We start from the raw sequence: 15,957 nt of genomic DNA, 5'->3' as shown, positions 1-15,957 counted from the left end.
TATATTTAAATAAAAATTTTGAATGAAAATAATGGATCATGAATGTGAGAGTGTCTTTTGGCTCTCCACATTCTTGAATTAATTTGAGGCTTTTGGCTCTCCACATTCTTGAGTTAAATGAAAGACTAATTGAGTTAATTAATCTTATGACTCTTGGTGTGGCTTTTTGAAGCCTATAAATAGTGTGCTCATTTTCTCAATCCATACACACATTATTCAAGATCGCACTCAAGAATTCTCTTGCATTTCATATTGTTAGCTCTTTTGTTGGCCTCCGTTAAATTTTGGTGATAAAGTGAAGATACGATTCAAGTTCGCCGGAGTAGTGAATTTGTGCTTAGTTTGCTACTGGTTTTTCCGTTGTATCCTGTGAAACAGACGTCGGTATGTGTTGATCCTCAAGCATCTAGTGGAGGGGACGAATCTGTTTTAAGAAAACTGTACTAGCTACAAGTCTCGGTTTGCTTGACTATTTTCTTACTTGTTTGCTTTATATTTTTTAATATTTGTGTATTCGTTATACTATTGAATTGTTATACGATTATTCTTTCTTCTTGTAATATTATTTCTGTAATATTCACGTTTTGAGTTTAAATATTTTGGATAACACACCATATATATTTCCAAAAAATAAAAAAATTAAAAAAAATACAATGAAAAAATAAAATTATTTTTAAATATTTTTCAAATGTTTTTTCACTATCTTTTCATCCCTATACTACGTACCTATCAATACTTTTTTTTTTTAAACATATATATTTCACATACAAAAATATAATTAATGTAAAGAGTTTATGCCAAATCTTTACCATTTCCATCTATTAATGTGTAAATGTGAATCCCGTATATAGAAACTGCATTTGATATTTAGATTTGGAAGAACAATTTACAAAATTATTTTTTAAAAAAAGAACTTACAAATATTTTTTTTCATGACACAAAATGCAATGCAGCGATCGATCGAAGTAGTGAATCCCCTGAGCATAAAAACGAGGAATTTGCCGTTGTTTATTTTTATTTTCGCGCGGACAAATAATGACGAGTACTGATTAAAATTGTGCTACAAATGAAGAAAGAAATGATCGGACATGAATTTATACAGTCACCATATTCATCTCAGTGTACGTACGTAGTAAAATATCATATATAAATGCAACTGCTACTCTTCAGAGATATATATATATCACTTTCGTTAATCCAATTAATTCTCTTACATTACCAAGTCATCATCTGTAACATGTCACGAGAAGTTTCGGGAAAAGGACGTACACATAAAAAAAAAAAAAAAAAAAAAAACCCTGAAATGATCCCAAGATCCAATTCTCCCATTTCACTTCATCTCCAAGCTTCTATAATCCAAAAACTCCACTTTCCAATCCAAGAAAATCGTATCTTCCGATGTTATCTCTGCTCCCGCCGATCTTCAATGATTCTTGCTGCTGTTGCGAGCAGGGAGGGCTTATCCGCAGCTCAAGATTCAAGTCTGGTCTCTCTTTCTGATCATCGCCATTGGCATTCCCATCTTGTTCTTGATTATAATAATCTAATTTTGCACGAGAAAAAGAGATGGTTTTAGTATTTTCTTGCAGCACTGGAATCGGTGCTGGATCTTCGATGGATCTGTGTGTCATGGGATCGATCCCTCGGCCGATCAATCTCCTCCTTATGTGTGTGTTCCAGTAATTCTTTATCTCGTTATCTGTTCTTCCTGGCAATTTCCCGGCAATAAGAGACCACCTACACAAAAATCAAGAAAATCCCGTCTGATTGGTTTACCTGATTAGCGTAGTTTGCAGTCTATTACATTAGTACAAGTGCTTCCTCAGAACGCATTGAAAGATAGCGGCGTGGGTTTTCACGTTAAAAAAAAAAAAAAAATCCCATCTGAGCATAAATTATATATGTTCTATATATTATTACATGGTTCAAATGAAAAAAAAAATGGATATTATATTGAACTTACTTGTTACCAAGAAGGCTATGGAGTTTGATGATGAGTTCATCTTCCTCTTGTGTGAAGTTGCCACGCTTAAGATCAGGCCTCAAGTAATTGATCCATCGGAGGCGGCAGCTCTTCCCGCAGCGGAGGAGGCCGGCGGCTTTGGGGAGGGACCGCCAGCAGCCCTCGCCGTGAGCCTTGATGTAAGCTATGAGACGATCGTCTTCTTCTTTAGTCCATGCGCCTTTGTTGGTGTGAGCTTTCTCGCAACAAGGAGACCTTCCCATGATTGTTATAAATTAATCTTTTTATTTAAAATTTGGAATTCAGTTTGATTTTTCGATTGGGAAAAAGAAAAGAAAAGAAGTCTCTTGATTTTGCTCTTTTTTTTTTCTTGGCTTAATTACTTTTCTAGAGATGTTTTTGGGGTACTGTTGATAGTGGATGGAGAGTGTTTGTTTGTGTGTATATATATATATGTATGAAAAGTGAAGCAAGTTTGGTGGTGCTTGAGAATGAAGGGTGGCCACTTGAGTAGTTCATGTGGATTATTATAATAATTAATACACATAAAAAAGGGCCTTTGACTCTATAAAGAAATGGGGTGAAAAAGGTAAGTAATTGCTTCTAGATGTGAGTTGGTAAGACTGTCTCCGGAGAGTGGATGGTGGGCACCTATATAAATAAATTATCCCTCAAAATTGGTTGGATGCATTTCAATTAAAACAAAAAATTATGTGAAACGATTTTTAGTCTTATGATTTTAATGAGAAGAATCTTTTAACAATATTATTTTTTTATGTCAAAATTATTATTTTTTATTTTAAATATAAGTTGAGTTATGGTGAAATCATCTCACAACTTACAAGAGACCAATTATTTCATTAATTTGTGAGCTAGCTAGGAAACAAATCGATATTATATGCACCTATGTTTCTTTATGCACAAAAATTCTCGTGAGATTATCTCGCGATTCAATTTTACGAGACAATTCTTCGAATTGATTAGATCTGTAAAATATTATTTTTATGTTCAGATGTTATTTTTTATTGCAAAGGTTTGATTTTTGTCAGTTGTGTTATGGAAAAAAATATAGTTTAATATATGCTAATTTGAGTGAAAAGAAATCGACCCACAAATTTTTTTTTTGTTTGAAGTATTACTGTTCACTGCAAAAAAAATATCAAATTTTTTATTAGTTATGTTATGAAAAATATTATATAATATATGTTGATTTGAGTGAAAAATTTTTACTTGTTTATGTCAAAAATATATTATGGAACATATGTTGATTTCACTGCGTATATGAATTGAATCAACTTATTTCAAGGATATAGATTCATTAGATTCCTGGATTATCAATAATTTAAATCAAATCAAAATCATGTTGGTTTCTACGATACTAGCTAGCTAGTAACGTTCTAGTGCGATAAATGTTTCATCAAATTGCGTATTTTATTAATTCAGAGAGCGGAAATATCTAAATAAATATTATTGTGAGTCAAGAGAAGAGTTATACTAATTATCATCAAGATGATATTATCGGGAAAAATTGTTTTTTGGTCTTATATGTTTGTCACTTTGTGATTTCAGTCCTTTATATTTTCAGATTTCAGTTTTAGTCCGCTATCTTTATTTTTTTTAGCAATTTTAATCTTTTTTTCGATGTGGCGCTGACATGACACCAATTCAGTGCTAATGTGAAGCTGACGTGTGCAGTGCCACGTAAGCATTTTCGAATAAAAAGGACCGAAATTGCCAAAAAATCGAAACATGCAGGACTAAAACTGAAATATGAAAATATAGAGGACCAAAATTGCAAAGTGACAAGCATACATGACCAAATTTGCATTTTTGCATGATATTATCCTACCAACTAATCGTGGTTCTTTACTGTTTAATTTGAAATCCTTCCATTTAAATACGAAGTTGAGAAATTTCCCCAACACTAAAAACCACTAGAAAACCTAAAATGATAAAATCTCGGTATTGCATGCCTACACATATGTACAAGGCAATATGTAGATTTTAGGCAACCTAAGATATATATATATATATATATATATATAGGTGAAAGAAATTATTGAAACAACACTAATATGCACATATACAAGTTTGTGCTACATGTCTACTTTTTTTTTTTTTTCTCATCCAAGATTCGAATCAAACTTCAATATATATATTAAATTTTCCTAACCATCCGAAAATATTCCTCGACTAGCGGATGGACCAAATATTCACCAGAAATTGATTTGGGACCGCCATCTGCGTCATCCCGTTTGTTGGAATCTTAAAATATATTTCATGGCCCGGATAGAATAATCTACAATAGATGTCTTATTACGATCGAGCCACTCAAAAAACGATGCGCCGATAATGCCTACGCCTTCGACTCGTTCTAAAAAACTTATAGGACGATGATATATACCTCGATGAAAAGGTATCAAGAAAGGCAATTCTACTGATGATATTGATATATATACCTCTGTATCAATAATCGTTCTCGCACATTTTTCGAATTAATTGCATGTTGAAATCACGTATGGAAGTGTGCCCTTTTGGTTCATATGGTCAATCACAAACCAAAATAAACAAGTTAAAATTAATTGCTTGTTTGATCGATGTGATGTAAACTCAAAATACAAGAAAGAACATGGACCATCGGACCTAACTATAACATCTCATTAACTGCTATTTTGTTGGTTATAATGGGTTCCTAACAGCATGCACGAAAATGGGATTTTAAAAAAAACATGCACGAAAGACTCAGAGTATTATTTCCAAAATTGGATCTTATAAAATTGAATATTTATCGATATATGTGAAATCAATCTCTTTTATTTGTGAGCGACGGAAAAAAAAATGTCCAAACACATAAGGTCATCTCCATTTAGGCATCAATTTAGCGTAAATTGGTTCCTGAATCGTAGCTCCAGCGCTATTCTTAGCGCTAGAATGGTGTAATGGTACAGTGTTGCACCAAATTTGGTGAAACAGTGTAGCAAGTGGAAACACTATATATCCTAGAGTTATTCTTTTTTTTTTTTCTAATTTTAATTATGTATTATAATATTTTGAAGCCTTATTACTAGCAATTTAATTATATTATTATGTAAATTTGTGATTTTAAAAAATTTATTACATAAATAACTAAATTATGTTTTGAATTATATTAGTAATTGAATAAAGTAATCAAATTTTAATTTGATACCTATGAATGTTTATATATAATTTTTTATCTTAATATTATTTTTATGTGTGATATATTTTAATAATAAATTTTATTATTAAATTAAATCAAGTAATAAGTTTAATTATTTAAATGAATAAAATTTAATATTTAACTATTTAAAGTAATCGTTTGAATTATATCAATTATGTAATTGGATTTAATTTAAGATTTTAATTAATTCATTAATATTTCTAATGAATATCTGATATATAGAAATCATTTTAGATATTATTGATATTTTAATTATGGTGTTTAAAAATATTTTTATGGAATAAATTAGTTGTTGTGAATAAAATAATAGATAATATTTCAAGAATATTTCTTTTAATGTAAAGTTTAGAGTTAATGAATTGAAGATGAGTTTTGAATTTGATGTTAGTGTTATACCAAAATAACGTAATGGTTGGAGATGGCCTAAGATGACATACAAATGACATTAATTATGGTCTATAAATGAGAAGGTAGTTGAAGAAGAGTGGGTATATATGATTATCATAAAGTAATGATGAGGTCGAGGTAACGGTTATGTGTGATTGTCAAGTTATATATGTAAGTGAATTAATAATGAATTGTGGTTGTATAAATTTTATAAAAATTTAAATCTTGCTGATTCATAATATGAAAAATCATATAATTATCAGTTACTTTAATTAATAGGCCTTCTAGAAGAGCAGTAGGTTGAAAGCAAGGAAACATTACAAAAGAAAAAGAACACGAGTTTGGTTGAGGTTGTGTGTGGGCTTAATTTGGTTCACCTTCCTCTTCCATCTTTCTTTTCCCCGAAAAACTAGGGATGTAATATAAGATTAGGTAAAGTAGGGCAAGCCTTTTTTTGTTCTTACTTCCGTCGGAGAGTGTGTCATCTTTCTTTTTTTTTTTAATCTTTTTTTTTCTCGTAAATAAAACATGTATATATAACCCGATCGATTGCTGAGTTCTTTAAAAAAAAAATGAAGTCAACAACTAGAGGTGTCGAATTGAATTCGGCGTCGGTTTGACCAAGACCAATCATATAAAATAGGTGTGTTATGTTGGTTATTCGTCTCGTCACTTAAAATAGGTGGGTTGGATTTGAGTTTTTCCATCCCGCTGGTTGCAACAAGTACTTATTAGCTGATTCGTCCCACTTGTCCATTTTGAAATGCACTTTTACCAGCAACCCCGATGGAATCATAAGGGAACAAAATCCCACCCTGAGTTAATCGGTTCCGACTTTTTTAGGTTGGGTTTGGATGGATATGACCAGACATCCCGGTTAGCGGAGATGAGTAGACATGTTTACTAAGTGACATGCCTAGAATATCAAAACACCAATTCACATGGATGATCATCAATGGCTACTCATCACCACATAATTAATTTCCCCACCCCACCTAACTCCATTTTCCCTGAAAAAACGAACATGACACTAAATCTATACCCATCAAATAGGGTTAATTGATGATGTGGGACTTGGAGAAGAAACTAAAGAACAAGAATGGATGTCCACTTGTGTGAATTTAATGCCTCTATTTTACCTAACCTTCCTATTTTCCAAATGCCACGCCCCAAATTCGGGTCCACCCCTTGATGTTGAATAACAACATTTATATCTTCTTTTTCCATATTTACTACACTAGTGATAAATTGATCTAACCTAGCCAGAGTCAATGAGTAGGTTAAGTGGAAGCCCAAAAAATCACAGGATGTGTTGGTTTCTAAATCTTTTTTTAAAAATAACCTTTTTAAAATTTGTTTTTACCTAAAAAAAAATTCCTCTTTCGAGTACAAGAATGGACACCTCTAGATAGATCGCATACCGTATCGAATACCGCATACCTTATTGAAAATTTCGGTATCGAAATTTCCGATATCGATATCGTATCGAAAATTTCGTTATACCTACATGTCGGTATACCGAAATTTTGGTATGACATAAATTCATACCGATACCATACCGAATATCGAATACAGAAATTCGGTATGATATCGTGTATACCGATTTTTTTAAACTTTTTTTTAAAAAAATATCGGTATACGCGGTAGCATACCGATACCGTGTACATCGATTTTTTTTCGGTATACCGAAAATTTGAAAATTTTATACCGATACCGATACCGATACCGTACCGAAATTTTTGGTATATACGAGTTTTTTTGGGTACGTTAAAGGCCCCCACCCCAAGACTATCACCCGCACATAATTTCAAGGTTGTCCACATTTTCTCAAATCACAATCAACGCGACTTCTTCTCACATAGGGCTGGGGAAAAATATCGAAATGCCAAAAATACCGTTATACCGTACCGAAAAATTTACCGAATATACCGAAAAATCGGTATACCAAAAATTTTGATACGGTGATACTGTACCAAAATTTTTGGTATCGGTATCGGTATATAAATTTTTTTTTTCGGTATACCGGATATACCGAATTATTTTTTTAAAAAAAATTTTCACGGTATACCAAAAAAAAACTCGGTATACCGAAAAATTTTTCGGTATACCGAGTTTTTTTTCGGTATACCGACAAATTTCGGTATACCGAATTTTTTTTATTGCCGGTACGGTATCCAGTATAAAAATTCTCCATACCGAAAATTCGGTATATCGAATTTTTGGTATGACACCGGTATAAAATTTTTCATACCGGTATGATACGATATACAATACCATGGTTTGGTACGGTTATACCGTACCGTACCCAGCCTTATTCTCACATCCATGCCTAATTGTGTAATTGTGTTCGACTAACCTATGTATTAATTTCCTCCTTGATTTAACTTTTTTCGGCTCTTCTGAGTTGGTTATAAACATAATGGATTTAGATATAACTTAATTCTAAAAGCTAGTTAACCAATGACGGAGTCAGGATTCGAAATCCACTCGGGCTAGGATTTTTAACGAGAAACTAAAAATAATTCATAAAATTTAAACAATGAATAAGATATATGCTTGTTTATTGTAATATTAAAAAGTTTTTCATTAAAATTTGATAGAAATAAAAGTTAAATTGAATTAAATCTATCAAAAAACAAGGACGAAAAAGCCCGAATTTTGAGATATGAGTTACTTAATTTTTTAATTGGGCTACATATGGGCTATTTATTTTTTTTAATTTGACTACCGAAACTAATATAACATTTGTCCAAAAAATAACACACAAAATGATTTCTAAAAATATAAATAACACATTAAAAATAAATTTTAATGGGCCACAATATGTGTCCTATGCCCTTGTAGTTAACTCAAATGATGACTGTAGCGACCCAACACAGATCCACAACCTAATCAAAGTTAAGAGCATAATTAAGCATGCATTAAAATAAATCGCTGCGGAAGACTTAAATAAAAGCAGACCGGCAGAATACAACTGGTTAAACAAATTCGATTATACAACACAATCGAATAAATAAGCCTAAAGGGCAAAACCTACAGCTAATCTTGCTGTCTTCACTGGTCACTGGCTACTCCAAGCTCCTGGTGCTCAAACTTAAACCTACCCCATCGAATGGGGTGTCCAGATACACAGAAAAGACTGGACATGAGTTCTAAGCTCAATACGAAAGCACGGGTAAAACATACAAACATGATGCATGCAAATGACATGATATCCATATCTGGGATAACTATATATAACTGCTCAGTAATGGTGCCTAGGACATGAGTGGTACAACCCGGGGAGAAAACCCTGTGTACACTGCTCATTCCCAATGGACGTAGACCGTGTCTTACAGATACCAGTGCCGGCTAACCCGTCGGTCGCGGGACGTTCGACATCAACCGTCCGAATAGGGCTGAGCGACCCTCCATAGCTCATCTCAAAAGATGTACAGGCATAATATGATATGACACACAAATGCAACATATAAGCATGCAAAACCCGCTGGCTATCTCAGTCAGTACTTACGTACCTTTCTACAGGCAGTCCTAGCAGTCCCACTCTAGATTCCAAGCCTATCATCAACTCTACAATGCAAATATCCATGCATCATTAATTAAGCTCTAAAAGCTTTAACTAAGCTATTGCATACTCCTAAATAATTTAAGGAAACCATAGCTATATCTGCGTCCGTCGCCAGCCCACTGATGGCGACTATCCTGCAACTAAGGGCACACCCCTGCTGCAGCTCCACAGCCTTGAGCACTGCTCTGCTACACGAGCACCGCTCCGCTACTATGTCAGACACTGTCTGACTATGCTAGAATATTTTCCCTTCTCCAACTCTAAAATAAGAGTACCCAAAGCCCTAAAATAAAGCCACGTGGGCGAAGGAGATGATTTTGGAATTTGCACAAATGAGGAGCTCGGACCTCATATTTATAGAACAAGTTCGGATCGTCCGAACTAGCCTTCGGAACGTCCGAACTGCTTCGGGCCGTCCGATCGTCTCATCGGATCGTCCGATCTCCGCCACGTGTCAATCCAATCGCATGCAACCATGCACCTATCCCGAACACTGTTCGGATGGTCCGAACTGCCTCTTCGGATAGTCGAAAGTCACCCCTATGATGTCACCGATGACATAATGTTTCAGGACAGCTGGCTGGGCTACTCTTCGGATCGTCCGAAGCCTTCAGAGCCTCCGAAGCCTGCCTCCGCCCATGTTCGGATCCTCCGAACTCAGGTTCGGAGCGTCCGAACCTTCCGAACCTTACCCACCATTTTTTAGTGTCCTGAATCCATTTCTGGACTCCATTAATCCATTTAGAATTTCATTAATCATGTTTTACTTAATCTAAACATTATTACACGATTAATTATGCATTAATCGTTAATTTCGAATACGGGTCACTAAATTCTCCCCCCCTTAAAAGATTTCGTCCTCGAAATCTAGGATAAATCTCGAGAACGTACTAAAAACCTTTTCCTGAGTGTCTGGTCAAAATAGCTTCCGACAAACTCAGACTCTTGTCAAATTCCCTGTAAGCATCCATTAATGGTGCACCGCATTAATATCCTCCCAACTGAAGATTACTGCGCTGCTGGTTGACATTCAAACTTCCTCGGCACTAATGTATCACAACACTGATACGTCTTCCATATTGACCACGATCTCACTGCCCACGAAGGATACAAATACCCGCTTGATCGAGATCATCATCCCAAGTAAAATCTTAAACTGACGAAGACCAAGTCATAACCTGACTGGTTTATGACATTCGTCGAATCACTAACCGAAACTCGATCTAACCATCTAATGGTTCCAAAACTTTTCAGTGCTCAACACCTCTAGTCAGGAAACACTAATCCCAACACTGTATTGACACAATAAAACCCGAATTTCTTCTCAAGAGAATCTTGTTGACCCAAAGCTATACTCCAACATAACTGCTTAACGTGATTCCAAACTGATCATCCATCCCATGCTCCACCGAAGCAAACGAGCTTACCGAGCAATTACTGGGAACTCAGACCATCCAGTCTAGTACCAATCACAGTTCATGTTTCTTAGTATAACTCAACACTGTGCCCTGATGAAAACTATCATCGCTCACCGATAATGACACTAAGTCATCTTCTAACCATCGGCCTGCGAAGTCACGCATACATTGCAATAGAAGTTATCACACCTCTGATGATCTACATCATCTCGACCATAGGTTTTTCACCCACGAATTCAATCGATAGACATCCTCCTGCTAGTTATACATACTCACAATCACTGTGCACACATCAAAACTAAGGCAAGCTCCCACCAGTATGCTCAAGTGGGACATTTCATAATACACAGACATATGGAAATGCTTCCTGTTCCATCTCGACACTCGACAGTTACATGCGTATGATATAACTCAACTCGAAGTCTCTAGTGATACCATCATCGCTCGTCCCAACTTCCCAAGGTTGAACATAAAGATCCTGGAAACTAAATCCCAACAAATCCTCCAGAGTCAAATCATTCCTTTTTGCTGAAGGCATCAGCCTTAGCGCTGAAAAGACTAATTCATCTATTCCGTTGTCGCTCCGGGGAAAACACTTATGCTCGAAGTAACTTGTCACCCAAAACATCTCTGATTGTCGTTCATTGCTAAAACGCAATATCTTTGACAAACAGTCTGTATGGATGTGACTCGCTGACTCGAAAGAACAAATTCGATTCATCACGATCTTGCGAAATCTTCGATCTCAAAGGCAAACCACGTAGGCTACTAAGTCAATTCTTGACTATCTCAGTCACTTCAGATATATCGCACATCACTCGCTGAAAGATTAGTGACACCACCTGCTGGATCTCGAGAACTAGATCCCAGCTAATGTCACATCTCACGATCATCCACTGATGTCCATACGAGTACACAATTCTCGTTGATCTCAAACACAACGGTATACTAAGACATCATCACAAGAACACTGTCCTGAAGAACTACCAATTCACTCGCATGTTTCTCCTGTCAAGTTAACACCTAACTTGACCATACAAGTCAATTGAAATCTTCCGGTATATTCATCTCTGGCAAACCTATGGACTCCAAAGCATCACCTACTCCGAGACTGTACCAAGTACTCATCTCCTAAGCACTAAGCGACAAAATACTATCCCAAGTATTCTCGATTGTTATATCCAAATCATCACTGATTGGATTTACCCTATCGATCTCGTCGAACTACTGATGCTCGCACTTGTCCGATCAAACAATCGCTGATCATCTAAACCTACGTGGCTCATTCAATAACCATGACTCAGCTGCCACGAAGAACTATTTCCAAACACTTGGAATACTCAGTTCGCTCTGGTTTCAACACACCCATAATTGATAATCCATTCAATAGCTATTAGTAGTCTATCGACACAATCTCGTGCCTTACTACTGGCAGCTGCCACGTATACTGAACTTAATCAACCTAACTCCGACAGAGTTAGCCAATAACCACTAGTAGTCATTAGCACAAATCATGTGCCACCTTAGCACTACCAATCGTTGTCTTGTTCACCCAAGGCAATCATCAAGATAAACTAAGCTCATTTCCATCCCATGGAAAATCCTACGCTCAATTTCTGAAAATATCAGACAGTACTTAGCGCCAGTGTTTGTGAAACCGGACCGGACCGGCCGGTTCAACCGGTTCAACCGGGAACCGGCGGCCTGACATAGGGTTTTTGTTTATTCAGATTTCAATTTTCACGTTTCAATTTTCAACAAACATTCAGCCGTCTTCTTCTTCTTCTTTTTTTTTTTTTTTTCTATTCTCTCCAAGTTCCGATCCCCAACTATGAACTTCAAGACCGCCAGATACACCGCCGTCCGTCGGTCATGATGGTAAATTGAGATCATATTCGGACAAATTTTGATTCCTACTTTCTATCGCTGCCATATATTTGAGATTTCTCAACCCCTGCTTTGACAACGGTAACTTTCGTAGTTTTGTAACATATCGTTTCTTCAATTTATATGAATTTGGCAAACGGGTCTTCTTGTTTTTCTTCTTATTTATTTATTTGTTTATTATCAATTATAATTTGGATTTAGGAATTTGGAGGTTGGAGGCATACGGCTCTTTCTTTGTTTGTACTTTGTTAACTTGTTTCTTATTTATTTATATGGCATACGGTTTTTCTTTTATTTTATTTATTATTTATTATCAATTAGAATTTAGAAATTGGAATTTGGAGTTTGGAATTTGAACTCTGGACTTTGGATTGTTTCGAAAATAGGCAGGATGATTACTTATGAATTAAGATTTTACGGGATATTAGTTGATTTTTGGAGATTAAGTAATAGCATACTATAATTCACGTAATAATCGATTCATTGTCATTAACTACTTTTTTTTTGTATAGATGGATTCATCAATAAGTTGTCAGCAATCTAGTTCCACAGCTAATTCTATTTCATCATTAAGAACCAAAAACGATCCAGCATGGGCTCATTTTAAAGAGGATGTGGGTGCTGATGGGAGAAAAAGTTGGACTTGTTTGCATTGCAATAATGTGTGGAGGGGTGGAGGGATCAATAGGATGAAAAAACACTTAGCTGGTAGAAAAGGGGATATCACGGCATGCAAAAAAGTTTCATATGATATAAGATATCAAATGGAACAATCTTTGAAGGCCTTTGAAGAAAAAAGCATAGCTCCGACATCATTTGAAGATGAAAATATCGATGGTGCTCATGTGATAGATCAAGAGCAGGAAACAGATCCATCAGTTACTCAAACAAAATGGAAAGACAAATCTTTTTTTGGTGCTTCTTCTCAGAAGGGAAAGAGAAAGAAAGATGAGAAGATGAGCAACTATTTTGCACCAAGAACTACTGTTGGTGCACAACGCTCTATCAAAAGTGCTCTAGTAAGTAAAGAAGCTTTACTTAATGTCGATATGTCTATTGCTAGATTTTCTATGATACTTGCATTCCTATCAATGCCGTGAATTCTGTTTATTTTCAAAAAATGGTGGATGCTATTGCTACTGTTGGTCCTGGTTATAAAGCACCAAAATATAATCAATTACGGATAAATTTATTAGGAAGCATGAAAAAGGAAGTTTAGCTGTTAGTTAATAGTTATCGAAGTGTTTGGGAAGAAAAATGTTGCACTATTATGGCTGATGGTTGGCAAGATCGGTCAAATAGACAGCTTATAAACTTTATAGTGTATTGCAAGAGAGGAACAACATTTGTGAGATCTATTGATGCTTCTGATGTTGTGAAAGATGCAACCACAATTTGCAATCTATTTGTTGAGTTAGTTTAATGGGTTGGACCAAATAATGTCATTCATTTGGTAACTGATAATGGAGCCAACTATAAAGCTGCCGGTGTTTTGCTACATAATAAATATCCCTCTATCAAATGGTCACCTTGTGTTGCACATTGTTTGAATTTGATTCTTGGTGATATTGGTAAAATGGATTTTGTTAGTAATCTTGCAAAAAAAGCTTCTTTGGTAAAAAAATTCGTTTACAATCATGGATTTTTGTTGGCATGGTTGAGAAAGAGAGAAGGATGGACTAAGATTGTACGTCCAGGGCCAACTCGTTTTGCTACCACATTCATTGCATTGAAGAGTATCCTTGAACATCAACATGATTTGCAAGGCTTTTTCACTAGTAAGACATTTAAGGATTCTCGATATTTTAAAGACAAAAAAGCAAGTGCTGCTGTGGCCGTGGTTTTTGATTCAAGGTTTTGGAATGATTGTACGGTTATAGTTGGAGTTATTGCTCCACTAATACGTATGTTGCGTATAATGGATACCGATCGAAGGCCTTCCATTGGTTATGTCTATGACAAAATGTACAGGGCAAAGAAAGCAATAAAGAATATCTTTAAGAATAAAAAGAAATTGTACAAGCCTTTCACTAGTATTATCAAGACAAGATGGGACAAACAACTTCGACGAGATATTCATGCAGCAGCATATCTCTTGAACCCTGCTTTTGCATATGAAAAGGTTAATATGTGCACTAAAAAAGAGATTATGGATGGCTTTGTGGAGATGGCCAATACCTTAATTAGGGAAAAAACTATTCAAAGAAAGTGCATTGATGAAGTATCCATTTATCAAGATAGATTAGGAAGTTTTGCTCGACAACTTGCTTTAGATTCATCAAAGATTATGCAACCGAGTATGTGTTATTTATTTTACATGTTATTTATGTGATACTTCTTAGATTTTTTACTCATTGTTTTAAACTTTATTGTAGATGAATGGTGGAGAGTTTTTGGATGTAGTGCTCCAAATATACAAAATTTGGCTATTAAGATTTTAAGCCAAACTTCTTCTTCTTCGGAATGTGAAAGAAATTGGAGCGTGTTCGAGAGAATACATACAAAGAAAAGGAATAGGTTGGAGCATCAAAGATTAAATGATCTTGTATTTGTCCATTACAACTTGCGCTTAAAAGAAAGGTGATAGTTTTTGTTTTTACTAAACTTATTCTTTCAAGTTTTAGTTAGAATTCTAAAAATTTAGAATCATTGTTTGTTTTGTTTTTTTAATTAATATTATAGGCTTGATAACCAAAAGAATTGTCAAGATCCCATTGATTATGAGAGTATTGATAAAACCGACTTTTGGGTTATGGAAGAAGAAGAAAACTTTTCACCTATTCTAGACATAGATGAGTTTGATGATATGCTTTATGGTGAGGAAGCTCTTCCAAAAAATGCTCATGAAAAAGAAGGTGAATTTTGTTTTCTTTATTTTTATCAAGTAGTCTACTAATATAATTATTGCTTGGTTAATATCTTAATTGTTAAGAAGGTGAATTGTTTAAAATATTTTTTACTTTCGTTTCATAAGCATTTGTGTTTGTATTTTTCGTAGATTTAGATAAAGTTGTTGGTGAAATGCAAGAAGCTCCTTCTTTGGAATTGGATGAACTTTTTGATGGTGTTGATGAAGATAATAATGATTATGAAAGAACACTTCAAGAGTTGGATGCGACATGGGCGGCAAGGGAAGCAACTTGAAAGTTGAAAGATATTAAGTCATATATATTTATTATGAATTTAAACTTTATGTTTGAAACTTTTGTAACTTGTTTAATTAAACTTGTTTTGTTGGGAATTAAATTTGGTCATTAGCATTCGACTGTATGTTATGTATAATTTGGAGTGTGAACTTTAGAATTAGAAATGTGATTTTTAATTGGATATTTTTTGAAGTTTTCAATTTAAAATTTTAGTAAAACCTATGAAATAATTAATAATAAATATATTAAAATTTTATTTACTATATAAAATAAATATAATATTAATTTTTATTAATCCGGTTGAACCGTCCGGTCAAACCGGTTGAACCGTTTTTTAGTGGTCGACCGCTTCGATCACCGGTCCGGTTATGAAAACATTGCTTAGCGCA

At 34.7% G+C, this 15,957-nt stretch overlaps 1 protein-coding gene and 1 pseudogene across 1 annotated transcript; one reads left to right on the top strand and one right to left on the bottom strand.

Annotated features, from left to right (window-relative positions):
• Positions 1 to 1,183: 1,183 nt before the first annotated feature.
• Positions 1,184 to 2,410, bottom strand: LOC140887141 (myb-related protein 308-like). Its single transcript, XM_073294204.1, has 2 exons — positions 1,964 to 2,410; positions 1,184 to 1,737 (listed from the first exon to the last, which is right to left on the bottom strand). The coding sequence occupies exons 1-2, from the start codon at positions 2,224 to 2,226 to the stop codon at positions 1,350 to 1,352; spliced, it is 651 nt and encodes a 216-aa protein (XP_073150305.1). The 5' UTR covers positions 2,227 to 2,410; the 3' UTR covers positions 1,184 to 1,349.
• Positions 2,411 to 12,273: 9,863 nt separating this feature from the next.
• On the top strand, positions 12,274 to 15,695 carry LOC140891655 (uncharacterized; annotated as a pseudogene).
• The last annotated feature ends 262 nt before the right edge of the window (positions 15,696 to 15,957 follow it).

This window comes from Henckelia pumila, chromosome 3 (genome assembly GCF_033568475.1).
Source record: "Henckelia pumila isolate YLH828 chromosome 3, ASM3356847v2, whole genome shotgun sequence".
In the NCBI taxonomy this organism is placed as follows: domain Eukaryota; kingdom Viridiplantae; phylum Streptophyta; class Magnoliopsida; order Lamiales; family Gesneriaceae; genus Henckelia; species Henckelia pumila.
The sequence above is the reverse complement of the archived record's forward strand: the minus strand, read 5'-3'. Positions and strand labels throughout refer to the sequence as shown.

What these genes read in the sequence shown, in the direction of transcription:
- LOC140887141 (XM_073294204.1), bottom strand. Translation starts at nt 2,226, where the DNA reads ATGGGAAGGTCTCCTTGTTGCGAGAAAGCTCACACCAACAAAGGCGCA. An exon ending in CATAGCCTTCTTGGTAACAA is followed by an intron (nt 1,738 to 1,963) that starts GTAAGTTCAATA and finishes ATTTTTGTGTAG; the next exon opens with GTGGTCTCTTATTGCCGGGA.